The sequence below is a fragment of the Myotis lucifugus genome, unplaced genomic scaffold, assembly GCF_000147115.1.
Source record: "Myotis lucifugus unplaced genomic scaffold, Myoluc2.0 scaffold_349, whole genome shotgun sequence".
NCBI classification, from domain to species: Eukaryota; Metazoa; Chordata; class Mammalia; order Chiroptera; family Vespertilionidae; genus Myotis; species Myotis lucifugus.
Genome location: NW_005871397.1, coordinates 370,516 through 383,703, shown reverse-complemented (window position 1 = coordinate 383,703; position 13,188 = coordinate 370,516). Strand labels below are relative to the sequence as shown.

At 33.8% G+C, this 13,188-nt stretch overlaps 1 protein-coding gene across 2 annotated transcripts in view; it reads left to right on the top strand.

The window, feature by feature from the left end:
- Positions 1-12,038, top strand: part of NFXL1 (nuclear transcription factor, X-box binding like 1) — a 36,909-nt gene extending 24,871 nt beyond the window's left edge. The window contains exons 17-21 of one of the 2 annotated variants that reach the window (XM_023764799.1): positions 2,339-2,408; positions 3,573-3,641; positions 7,119-7,205; positions 8,020-8,073; positions 10,432-12,038. In XM_023764799.1, the coding sequence (XP_023620567.1) occupies positions 2,339-2,408; positions 3,573-3,641; positions 7,119-7,205; positions 8,020-8,073; positions 10,432-10,605 (454 nt within the window). In that variant the 3' untranslated portion in view covers positions 10,606-12,038. Of the gene's footprint in view, positions 1-2,338; positions 2,409-3,572; positions 3,678-7,118; positions 7,206-8,019; positions 8,074-10,431 lie in introns of both variants that reach the window. The other variant, XM_014466636.1, reaches the window with a different exon arrangement.
- The last annotated feature ends 1,150 nt before the right edge of the window (positions 12,039-13,188 follow it).

Below are 13,188 nucleotides of genomic sequence, written 5' to 3'. Positions count from 1 at the left end.
TTAGATACTTTATCCTTTTTTAACCAGGGCATTTCTGAGTTTTTCCATTTGGGGATTCTATAAGATTTGTTAGGAAAAGAATTATATGACTGCTTTAAAAAAAAGGAAAAAGGAGAAGCATTCCTATAAATAAACAGCTTGTTCAAATAACAGTGTCAAACTAGAATTTCATTGGATCAAAAATTGATTTACGCATAATTACTTAAGTGTAATTTTTAAATTGTAGATTTAAAAGGTACAGTTTTGTTTATTACAGATGTCACTGTTATGGCATTTATTATACAAGGATGTGACCTTTATGTTTTCCTTACTTAAAAAAATGCAAGTTAATTATGGTCTAACTCAATGAGCTTCATTTCATCCATGTCTATAAAATGGGCTTTTTAAAAGTCTGATTTACTCAAAGTTAAATTTGGGAATATAATTTTATTTCTGATTTTTTTTTTTAGCATAAATGCTTTTTGAAAAATGCCTGTAAATTTGTTTTTGTCACTTACACTCTAGATTCATGCTTTGTAAAAGTCAGAATTATTTTGTTGAAATTTAAAAAATAAAATAACATACTACAATTTTTAGCTTTAGAAGTTTTGTAGGGGGAGTTAAGAGGGCAATTTTGCTTTATTAATGGGTGATACTGACAAAAAGGGATTGTTTTTCTGTGGTCTTGCAGGGTCCTACATTTTCTTCTCTTCTTTTTCTCTTCATCGTGTAGTCTTCAAAAGGTGACTTTCCCTGTTTACCTTCAGTTCATGGCTCCTTGATTGTTGTGCACTTTTCCAAATCTCTTCCCTGTAGTTAGTGCTCTGATTACCAAGACTTTTTTAGTGCTCTTACACTGAGGGTTGACTTTCTTTTTCTGGAGTGATGTTAGCTCCCTGTCTCTTCTGTTCAGTTTTTCCAGAACTTCACTGACTTCTTGAAAAGATTTCCTATGGGAGCTTGAGAAATAGCTCTGCTAGGAATTGATACTTACTTTTCTACTTACAGGTAATTTGAAGCTTGTAGATATTTCTGTCTTCTAGTTATGCCAAGGTCATGGGATTTGAATGATTTTGTTATTAATGAGCTGAATGGTTTTTTGGGGAATGTGTGGATACATTTGAATTGAGATGGCTTTCATTATCTCAGCTATCCAGAGTTCCTTTTTCCCTTTCTTGAATACATATTTAAAATATATGTTTTTATACAGAATTCCTTAGTCTCGGTATTTTGATTATTTTATTTGCTCTAATTCAACTAATTATTTTATAAGTCATCTTTTCCTTTTAGTCCTTTTCTGCTTCATGTGTATTTCTTCTATGGAAATTAAGTATAAAAGATACAGACCTTGAAAAGTAGGTAATTTTTCCTAATTTATAGAGTAACAGGAACAATATGATTTTAATCCTTAAGTTCAGAGGTGAGCACCATACTTTAAGAATGAAAATATATAATGTTTAGTAGAACTAGCATAAAAACTCTGTGATAGGAAATGAAATTTTGCCAAGAAAATTGTGTATGTTAGAGTACATTTATAGATAATTTGATATTAAGATTACAATTTTGACATTAGTGAGGCTAACCTTATGCTATAATTTGGCAATTATGTCTAGTAAAAGGAAATAGAAAAAGCAGGAAAAGAAAGAATTTAAAAAAAGAAGAAAAAGCAATCTTGGGCAATAGGTATAGTAGGGATTTTTAGATTGTCACTAGTTACTGACTCATGTAGTATCTCTTCTGATTCTATTCAATTCCCTATTAGAAAGTGGTTTTATTCCTTGGTGTTTATGACTATTTCTGAATTACCTATTGAGTCATATAAAAGCACAGACTGATCTAAAATGATGTAATCTAAAATGAATCAATTTCTAACATTAATAGCCTATCTAAAAACAACTGAAAGGCTTTCATAATAAGCTTACATTTCCCACTGAATAGCTTAACTTTCTTAATTTGAAGTAACATATTAAATGACTAGTTTTTAATAATTTATATAAAGGCTTTAAGAATTTTAATTATGAATAATGATCAAACTATAGGGAAAGATAGTACAGGAACTTTTAAAGAGAGGTCAGATACAGTGATATTTCATGTGTGTTTTGTACTTCCTTCTTGCAGTGATTGCCCTTTTGGCATTTAATTTGTTGGTAGTTGATGAAGGGCTGGAAAATTTGATTTATTGGAACAGTAAAGTAATTGGGAGATAATTGTTACAGAAAGAAACAATTAAAATAGGTCTCAAGAAAAAATAAGAAAGATGATTTTATAGACATGTTTGAAATTGTGAGTTGTTTTTGGAAAATATGCTATGAAATGGACTTGGTTTGAATGTCACCAAATCTTACTCTCCTATTTTTAGAAAAATAACAACAGCTGACGTAAATGAAAAGAACCGCCTCAGTTGTTGCAAAGATCAGTGTCCTAAAGAGGTAAGCTTTAATAGAATCTTTTAAATTGTATTTTTGGGGCATTGTTTTTCTTGGATTTTCTCTTTTCTTGTTTGGACATCCTATTTCAGGATTTTTCTGGACCCACTAAAAATGTGGGTCCAGAAATAAAAATGTGATGTTTGTAAAAATGTAATACATATGAGTAGGGTAGATGCACATCCCTTTATGAAATTTGGGGAGTTTGAGGTCTAGGATGACCCTTTGAAGATTTTTTTAAGTAGTTTTAAAGATAGCTTATATACTTTATGCAATAAGGTATTCAGCCTAATCCTTACCTCCCATGTGATTCAGACTTAAAATATAAATATATCAAAAACTGTGTGGGTCTTAGGCAGTTAGAGAATAAGTTCATAGTAGGTTATTTTAAAAAGACATGTATGTTTGTGTATGAACTTTAAAATTCATTATTATTTTGATTTAGTATAAAGCATTCATATATAAAGTTTTTAAAAATTCAGATGTTTGTCTGTGCATTATATTTGAACTACAAGTATCGAAAGTGGTTCCAAAAAATTGTTGAGAGTAAAATGGTAAAATCTCACTATTGATTTATCCTGGCAATAATGTGAGAAACCAAGGTTATCCATCTGTATTGGGCCAATCTAAAAGTCAACATTCTCCTTTTTGTTGTTGTTGGAGCTAGGGCAGTGACAGTTATTTGATTTGCAAAGGTGGGATTTATAAAGGAAGCCTTTTGACTTATGGATGTACTAATAGTACCTCTTTTCTTTTAATGCTTGATCAGGAAGAGAAGGCAACATAGTTTTAAATATAGTAGTCTCTTTGACTAAATAAAACAAATCAGTGCATGATATGCCATTTTGTTAACTAAAACTTTGGATACTTTTAACTAAAACTTTGGATACTTTTTATGGATTTTTGTTCAAGAACTAGGATTTGACAGTTTCAGAATTTATACAAGATTATAAAATATGAGACCATTTCAAGCATTAAATGATTATTTTAATAATCCTGTCTTTGTTAATATGAGTAAAACTAGAGGCATGAGTTATTTCAAATTTAATTTTCTGAATTTTTCAATCCCAAGTTTTTCTTGTTAAAATATATTTTCTTCTGTCCAAATTCAGATTTGGGGTAATAAGTAGTTGAGAATGTAACTGCTTTATTTTGGTTTTATTTTAGCTTCCTTGTGGTCATAGGTGCAAAGAGATGTGCCACCCTGGCGAATGTCCTTTTAATTGCAACCAGAAGGTAAAACTTAGATGTCCTTGTAAAAGAATTAAAAAGGTAAATATTTTAAGTTATTGAAAATTCTTTTCTATGTACATATTTTTGTCTGTGTTTGGTAGTTCTTTGGCTTTATTTTTGCTTTTTAATTTTAAGGTCTTGTTTCTTAGAATTTTTATTATTATTATCCCATCTATTTCTGTAAATGCTTGTTTTAAAAATCAGCTTTGTTTGGCAATTTAGTTTTTTGCAATTTAATAGTAAAAGATTGTTTTATGTTGGAACCAAGGTCAGTGTCCTTTTTTTGGATAGAATCAGCTTTGCCCAGGGAACACAATGAGTAATAAAGCGAGTGTCATGGTTTAAGAAATGGTCTGGAATTAACCTTTGTTGCTCTTAAGAAACTTTTTTTGCCATCAGTATTATGTTTTGAAAATGCCTTAAAAAGGACCTCACATGCACAGCCTTATAAAACTATAAAATAATATTCAAACTTGTAGAGAACTAATTTTAATGTAAAATAGTAGTAACAGAGGAGTAAGAGGGCAAAAACTAACGATTGGAAAGCCTAATCGCAACAAATTACATAACGCTGGGCAAAACTGAAGACAGAGTCTGAATTCTCAGATGCCAGTGGCTGAAGGGTCTTTTTCCAGTTCTGTTCCTTGACTTTCCTGCTGATACTGTTGACTCCTTTGAAGCTTTCTTCTTTCTTGACCTCTGGTTTTTCCCTGTCTCAGTTATAGTCGACTCCCTTTTGTCTTCATAAGTCTAAGGTCATTTCCTTTAGGTAGGCTCCTTTTTTCTTCTTCTTTAAATTCACTCTTTTATTTACCCATTCAACAAATATTTATTTAGAACCTTTTGCTTTTATTAAGGTTCTCTTCATTTGTTTTCACAGCTCCTACTATTATTATTTGGGGTAGATAACTTCTGAATTTAAATGTATAGGCTTGACCTCTTCTGGAGTTGAATTTCCTAAGTTTTAGTTGTTTAAAGTGAATCACCTTTACATGAAAATCAACACTTAAGTCAAGCCACTTTTAACCTGGGCCGTCTATCAGGTTTTCTCTCAAATCTCATGTAATTGTCCAGGTGCAGTTTGCCACCCATTAGAACATTGGCAACAGCTTGCTCTTGGACTTTGACAACAGCTTCATGATGGATTTTCTTGCCTCTAATCATAGCACCTCTCCTATCTATGTTCTTCATTGGTTCTTCATGCATTGTGGGGAAAATATGCATTTATAAGAAATGTGTATATACATAGACTTGACATACAAGAGAATCTATGATGTTACTTTGCCTATTTGTCCAGTCTCATCCTATAGCACTCTGTGAATCTGTTATTTATAAGTGTCCTAACATACATGCTGTACTCCCCTTTAGCCTGTGTGTGTGTGTGTGTGTGTATATGTGTATGTGTATACATATATTCCTTCTTTTGTGTAAAATACAATGTATTTTTCCCTTACCATTTGCTTGTGAGAATCCTGCTAATACTCAGTGTGAACATTTCCTTGTTAGGGAAGGTCTTTCTTCCCTGACTCCCTTGGGAAGACTTAGGTGCTCCTTCCTCTGCTTTCTTTGTATTGGATGCTATAGAGTTTTCTCAAGAGCTTCGTGATTCTAGGCACATCTGTAACTTTGTTTCCTCATCTTTGAAATTGAGTTTATACATAGATTTACTGAAAGGAATAAAAGTAATGCTTATATAGCATTTAGCACAATGACTGCAATGTTTCTCATAACATTGGAGTATGTTTAATATCATAGCAGTAGCTGCTAATAGTAGCTACTATTATTACTTTTAGTTTAGCACTTATTATTAAGCTCTTTTCCTTATGTATATCCCCTGTTCATAACAAAACACTTGGCATGTAATAGGCACTCTATAAGTACATCTTGAATGAGAAAAGATAAGATCTTTCTTTCAGGCTTATACCCTTAATGTCCACAAACACACACATTTAATTTTTTGTCTTTAATGTTTGGTCATCATATTTTTTCTTTTTCTGGACTATCCTTAGAGGACAAGACTGTTTATCACTAACATCAGCCAAAAGTGAAGAACTAAAGGGAAAAACCTTCTAAGTAATAAAATTTCATTCTATAAAGTGCTTTCATTAAAGTATATGCACTTTGTTCATAGGAATTGGTGATCTTATTTCTTAACTGTGGTAGATTTGAACTAAAAAACTAGAATCTGAGAGTGTGATGCGAGAGGAAAAATTGATACAAATATAGGTACCCTTAGAGCAAAAGTGACATCTGACAGCAAGAAACAGGGATAAATAAAAGGTTTATGAAAGATCTATAAAATCAAAGCCTCAGAGTAGCCTATATAATAAAAGCCTAATATACTAAGTGTCTGGTCGTCTGGTCATCTGTTCAACCAATCAAAGTGTAATACGCTAAGGATATGCTAAGGTCGCTCAACCGCTCACTATGACGTGCACTGACCATCAGGGGGTAGACGCTCCGACTGGTAGGTTAGCTTATTGCTGGGGTCTGGCAGGTAGGGACTGAGCGAGACAATCTGGACAAGCCCTGGAGCCCTCCCGTAGTCTCTCCCCGGCTGGCCAACCTCCAGAGTTCCTCCCTGGTCCCAATCGTGCACCAGTGGGGTCCCTCGGCCTGGCCTGTGCCCTCTCACAATCCGGGACCCCTCGGGGGATGTCAGAGAGCCCGTTTAGGCCCCATCCTGCAAACCAGGCTGAGGGACCCCACTGGTGCATGAACTCGTGCACCGGGCCTCTAGTTTAAAATAAGGACCACTTAATTCATTATAGCATAGTACACAAATTGATCATAGTATTGATATCAAGTCATTAAGATCCTCCTTTATTTCATTAAGGAGGCAGTGAAGTGCAAATACAAACTGTAGAAAGATTTTCATTTAAACTGAACAAAGGTTTACTAGTTAAGAGAAAAATTTGTAGCTCTTTAGAAAACTCTAGAATTACATTGAGTTGGTAGCCACTAGCCACATGTGGCTATTTAAGTTTGAATGTTAATGACTTAACAGTAAATAGTATTAAACATTCATTTCCTCCTTTCATTAGACATATTTTGAATGCTCAGTAGCCACATGTGGTTAGTGCTACTCAATTGGGTAGTTAGTGCAGATTTAGAATATTTCCAGCATCTCAGAAAGCCGCTGGATGGACTGCTCTGGAGCATTTTATTACCTGGAAGCTTTACTAGATTAACAAGAAACAATAAAGAAAAACTGACGTTTCTCAGTAGTTGTACTTAGTAAGTGGATGATTTTAATTTTATGGTATTTGCTTTTTTGTATTTAAGGGAAAATAAAGTAATAATCACTCTTTGAACCAAGAGATTTGATACTTGCAATCATATCAAATTATTAAATATTAATGAACATGACTTAAATAATTTGCATAACCTTTAGCTCTTAGGGAAATTTTGCTTTCTTATGACATACAGTTAGAAGGGAAAAATCTTAAGATCTGAAATGTAAAAATTTTCATTTGTTAGGAATTTCAGTGCAACAAAGTACGTGAAAATCAGATTTCAATAGAATGTGACGCAACATGCAAGGAAATGAAGCGGAAAGCCTCTGAGGTACTGTCACATTAGCAGTAAATAGAATGTTCGAAGTGCTAATGGCCTTTCCCTGTTTATTTTGTGCATTTCTTTATGTGCTTATTGCGAATGACTGGAAAGCTCATCTTTTTTGTTTTTATAATTAAAACCTGGTTTTATAGGCCTACTTTGAATCTTCAGGTGTGCTTTTTATTGTCTACTGTGTACTAGATTTTCCATTCTCTTAACCAGTTAGAGTATGTGCTCTGGGACATGGTTGTTCATCTTAATGTTAGTGTAAACCTCCTGAAAATTAGGTTAAAATAATATAAAGATAAGGTTTTAGGATTCTTTGCTGTGTGGGTTACCTCTTACGTCATTTATTCTTGCACTCAACCCAGTCCATGAGTGAACCGTTGATTTTGTTTTAAAGTCAGGTTTTCCTTCAAGACATTTAAAGTAAATGATTGATTATAACTCCAGAAAGAGAGTGGTATTGAATAATTTTGACTATAGCTTGTTACTATGATTACTCTAAAGAAAAAAACAACAACCCATTTTAAAAGCATTTCAATTAATACTATTGTAGCTCTTTGAATTGTGATCTAATATCTGTTATAGTTAAATTGAAGTGTTTATAGAAGGTATTACATTCCATCTCTCCTCACCCCCAGTCTGTTAGACAGTATCTTGGTAACACTTTTCACTATAATATTTACATTTCTTTAACTGCCAGTGTAAAGCCTCCAAAAGTCATTATGGGTTTGTGGAGCCTCAGTGAGATGATGCTAACATTCTGTATAGAATTTGAAAATTACAATGTGTTACTTTACTTTTAAATGTCTGTAAACAGATAAAAGAAGCAGAAGCCAAAGCTGCTCTGGAAGAGGAAAAACGAAGACAACAGGTAACTGAACAGAACACCCGGAGTTGTGTTTCTTGGCATCATTGTTAGTTTTTATTCAAATACAAAGTATATTCCAGGTACAAACTAGGGGCTAGTCAACTTTATTCGGGACTGAACATAATATAGTTCATACATTAAAGCAAGCCATTCACTTACTTTAATCCAGGTACACTGTACCTCTGAAGAAGCACAGGATCTCGTATATTCCCAGATATTTTATATATTTCCAATGTTCTTCCTTTGCTTCCTTGCCAATTTCATCCATTCACCAGCCAGAGTTTTAACTCATCTTTTAGTCTGGGGGGAAAGGGTTGGGGTGCAGTGCCATCCATTTTAAGGCATTTCCTGGAGCCCATGTCTTCGCTCATCTAAAATTATTTTACTGAGTTGTAGATTATGTGTAGCAAATAAGTCTTAACCATAACATTTGTGTTAATAATACATTCTCCTATGTCCCCATTAGATTCTTATATAAATAAAAAAATAAAAAAATAAATATATACATATCTATCTATATATACATATCTATATCTATCTATCTAGGTAGATAGATAGATAGATAGATAGATAGATAGATAGATAGATAGATTTCAGAGATGAAGGGAGAGGGAAAGAGAAAGAAACATCAATTATGAAAGAGAATCATTGATCGGCTGCCTCCTGCACACCCTCTACTGGGGATCGAGCCTGCAACCCAGGCATGTGCCCTTGACTGGAATCGAACCTGGGACCCTTTAGTCAGCAGGCCAACACTCTATCCACTGAGCCAAACCAGCTAGGACCCCATAGATTCTTAAAAGTAGGATTATTATCTGTTTTTTTGTTATTACCTAGATAACAAATTCATTCCTGATACCTCCAGTTTGTTCAAATACTATATTGATCATATACTGCAAAGAGTGGTTTAACTTTCTTATAGTGACATGTAATTATTTGTTAATTTGCATTTTGGGATGCTTTATACTTATCAAGCAGGGTACAGTATATGTTAAAATGCTGCTTTTATGAATGAGGAAATTAAAACTTGCATGACTTGAGGGAGGACATTAGAAATAATTTATGTGGCAAATAAAAATGGGACAAAATGACCTATGATATTTTATGGTTCTGTAAAGTTGATTTGCCTAATATCCCAAAATAAGTTGTCAGAGGTAATGCAGTAAAACATGTTGGCTGAATTCCTGGGAGATTAAATTATTAAGAATAGCTTAGGGTGTCCCTCACCTTTTTATAAACCATTATGGATGGTGATTTCAAATATATTCCCTATTTACTGACCTTTTAAATAGAATATATAGAACATAATTTAAACTATATGTGTTGTCTGTGGATCATCATTAAAGCATCAATTATTTTACTGTCAGTATTTCTCACGTTTGGCTGCTTTTAATGTATTTTGATCTTCTTCTATATATCAACAGCCACCTGACAATATTCTGACAATTTGGTTCATTGAATGTCACTTTTGATTAAATTAAGTACACGGTTAGGCCTTCAAATGTAGTTATAGACAAAATAATGGAGCGTTAACTGAATTTTTTATTTCTACTATTAATAAACATTTGCAGTGGTTCTCAACCTTCCTAATGCCGTGAACCTTTAATACAGTTCCTCATGTTGTGGTGACCCCCCAACCATAAAATTATTTTTGTTGCTACTTCATAACTGTAATTTTGCTACTATTATGAATCGTAATGTAAATATCTGATATGCTATATGTGTTTTCCTATGGTCGCGACCCACAGGTTGAGAACCGCTGATTTACAGAATCTTGCATGCATGTTACATAGATTTTAATTACCTATTAAGTTTTAGTTAATAACAGTGCATGTTACATTATTATGTATTAAAGTTTAAGAAGTTCTTAACAGTAGAATAAAACTCCACATTTTATAATGAGTGTCATTCAGTTATCCTTTTTTTAGAAGTAGTTTTTATATAATTTACTTTCTAAAGTAGTCATTTGATTTAAAGCATGAAGCATTTTTCTCCAGAAGAAATTTTATTCTATGATTTTAACTGTGTTTTATCAAGAGAAGAATGAGTTTCTCGTGGCTTTTTGTTTTCTCTCTTTACTCACTTGAATTTCTTCTTCACAAGCCACTAATGTTATTTATCAACATCGTAAGAAACTGGAGTTATTCTCACTGGGCATCTCTTAGCATGGCATTCCTAAACTCTGTGTTTGTTGAATGCAATTAGTAGTAGAGAGTTTAAGACAAAAAAATAAAATCACTGTATTTATTATATACCATTACTACTAAAACATTTCCCAAATTGATTTATTGTCATCTAAGTGGAAGATTTCAAGTTAATGTATATATTGGATTTAGTAAAAATGATACTATTTTGATTTAGGCTGAACTGGAAGCTTTTGAAAACAGACTGAAGGGTCGTCGGAAGAAGAACAGGAAAAGAGATGAAGTGGCAGTTGAGCCAACGCTGTGGCAGAAGTATAAATATCATCTCCTCCCAGTGTGTGCAGTTTTGGTGTTAGTGTTGGCATGGTACATCGCCCCTGGTGCGGCTTAAAATTTTTTGATCTGTAAATATACCTCAGATTGGATTTAGACACATTGTTAAATTTGGAATATTAGGAAGTGTATGTTGTTTAACATGATACGTATTCACACTCATCTCTCTGTTCTCTTCCAGCTGTTGTTAGAAGGATAGAATGTTAAGCTTTATCTTAATATAGGAGAAGTGGCAAGATAACATTGTTTGATATTAAAAGCATGACTGAAATGATGAAATATTTCATAAGGCATAGATAGTGGCAGGAGAGCATGTTAGTTGTTCATTGTGCTTCCTTGTATTAACATAGTTGTTTCATTTACTATTTCAAACCAACTTACCCTCCCCTCCCCACCCCCCCATTAAGATGAAACTGAGCCACATGCGCAGTAAGATGAATATTTCATAATGCTTTGGTTACTTATTAGAAGGTACTTTTCTTCATCATGTAATATTGTACTTTAAAAAAGATAATTCTCTAAAAGGCCTCTTAAATTGTAACATGAATTTATATAATTAGATTCCAGAAACTGGCTTATCAGTTATTGAAATAAATTTTTATGTAGTATGTTCCTTAGAGGAAAAATATGCCAGACTGGATTCCTCACATGTGGGTATTTCTAGTGTAAGAAGCTTTCAACTGAAGTCAGCATGTTTTATAAAACTTGTGTGTGTCTTTTCAAAGTAATAATAAAAGAAAAACTAATATTTATGAGCACTATGTGCTGAGCACAGGGCTTATGAGCTTTATGTACTTTATTCTCATTTTTTCTTACCACGGTACTCTTAAGTAGATTTTTATCTGGAAATAATTAGTCCTTATGAAAAGCTGATAGAGAAATATCAGTAAGCCAAATCTGTTTAAATTGTAAGTCATTTTAAATGGTTTTGTTATTTAATTTTTGTATGATTAATGTTTTCATTAAAGTTTTTCATACCAAATTTGTAATCTAGAATATTTATTATTATCTGAAATATTCAGGAACCTGTAGGTTTAGGCTAGGTATTAGTATCAATGCATGAAAAACTCCAAAATTTGAGTTTATTATTAGCAAAACATAGTAATTGATAGATAGTAAAAAGTGGTAGAAATATATTTTAAACAGAAGTACAAAGAAGGATTTTTAAATTTTGCTAAATTTAATTCAGTGTTTTTTTTAAATGTCTTGTTGATTAGTCAAGTATTAGCTGGTGTCTAAAATTAAAGGGCACTCATTTCTTTCTTTATGGTTTTTGCGTTTTTGATTTTAGTTTTTTTTACTTTAACTTTCCCAGTTACTTTCTCAGTAACTCAGAGTTACTGAGTTGGTGTTTAAGCTGCTACTCTCAAGACATTACCTTACTCTGATCTAAAATGAATATTAGAGAATATGAACACAACTTGGTGTCTGCCTGGGAGCCTATTTTCATGTATGCCGGAATGTTGGCCTATTAAACAAATCTGAAGCCTAGTTCATGTCTGTTTGTTGGGCTGCTGATCTTGTTAGGTTTTCTTTCTAAAAAAAGAAAGTAGTGAGCCGAGGAAGGGGTTTGAATGAGTGACAGATTAAACTGCTGTTTTTTTATTTGCGTGGCTATTATCTCAGAGCTTCATTTACCCAGTCACACAGCTGTGTATTCATTTATTCAATCAACAGATGTGTTTCCTCTGTGACAGAGATACTTACTAGAAGGTAAGTGATCTTTCTCTGGGGGAGCTGCTACAGGAGTAGAAGAGATTTTTAGAAAATGAATACAATGTCATGTGTAATACATGGTATTAAAGAAATAAGAGAAATATTCCAGAAAGTGGTGAAAGGGGGGGTAGAAGGGCACTAGCTACTTTAGATTGGGAAAGTCCCTCTGGGATGGGTTCATTTCAGCTGTGACCTGAATGACCTTCACTTGAAGATCTGAAGGGAAGGTCTATGAGGGAGAGAAAGCAGAAAGTACAAAGTCCCTAAGTTGGCGAGATGCTTGGCATGGCCAAGCAACAGAAGGGCTGGTGTGGCTGGAGCTAGAGGATGAGAGGGGGAGAGAGTCTAGGGCCTGCCAGTTCATAAAGTACTTAATAGACCATGGTAAGGAGTTGGGATTCTATTCTAGTCACAGTGGGCAGCATTGGGAGGTTTTAAATGGGAAGTAGTTATTTTTTGTTTTTTAAAGATGGCTGGCTGGGGGATTGGGGAGACAAAGAACTTACATACTTATATGCATAGTCCATGGACACGGCAATAGGGTGAAGACCTGGGCGGGGTGGGGTGGGGGGGATGTATGGGCTGGGAAGAGGGGGGAGGAAGAGGGGTGGGGAAATGGGAGATATCTGTAATACTATCAACAATAAAAAATATATTTTTAAAACTACAGATGGCTGGCTGTTGTGTGGAGAAAGACTAAGGGAGCAAGTGTAAAAGCAAGTGAGTTTTAAAAAAACCTAAAAACTAAAAAGATGAGTTGGGAAGCAGTCTAGGCTGGAGGAGCTAGTGGTACTCAGATTCAAAGATACATGCCTCCAATTTCCACAGTTCCCTGTTGCCCAGAGGAGTGGCAGGATGCTGCAGAAACCACTGCATGCTGAGCAGAAGGGGAATGAATGAAACTGGAGTTTTTAAAGGTCAAAAT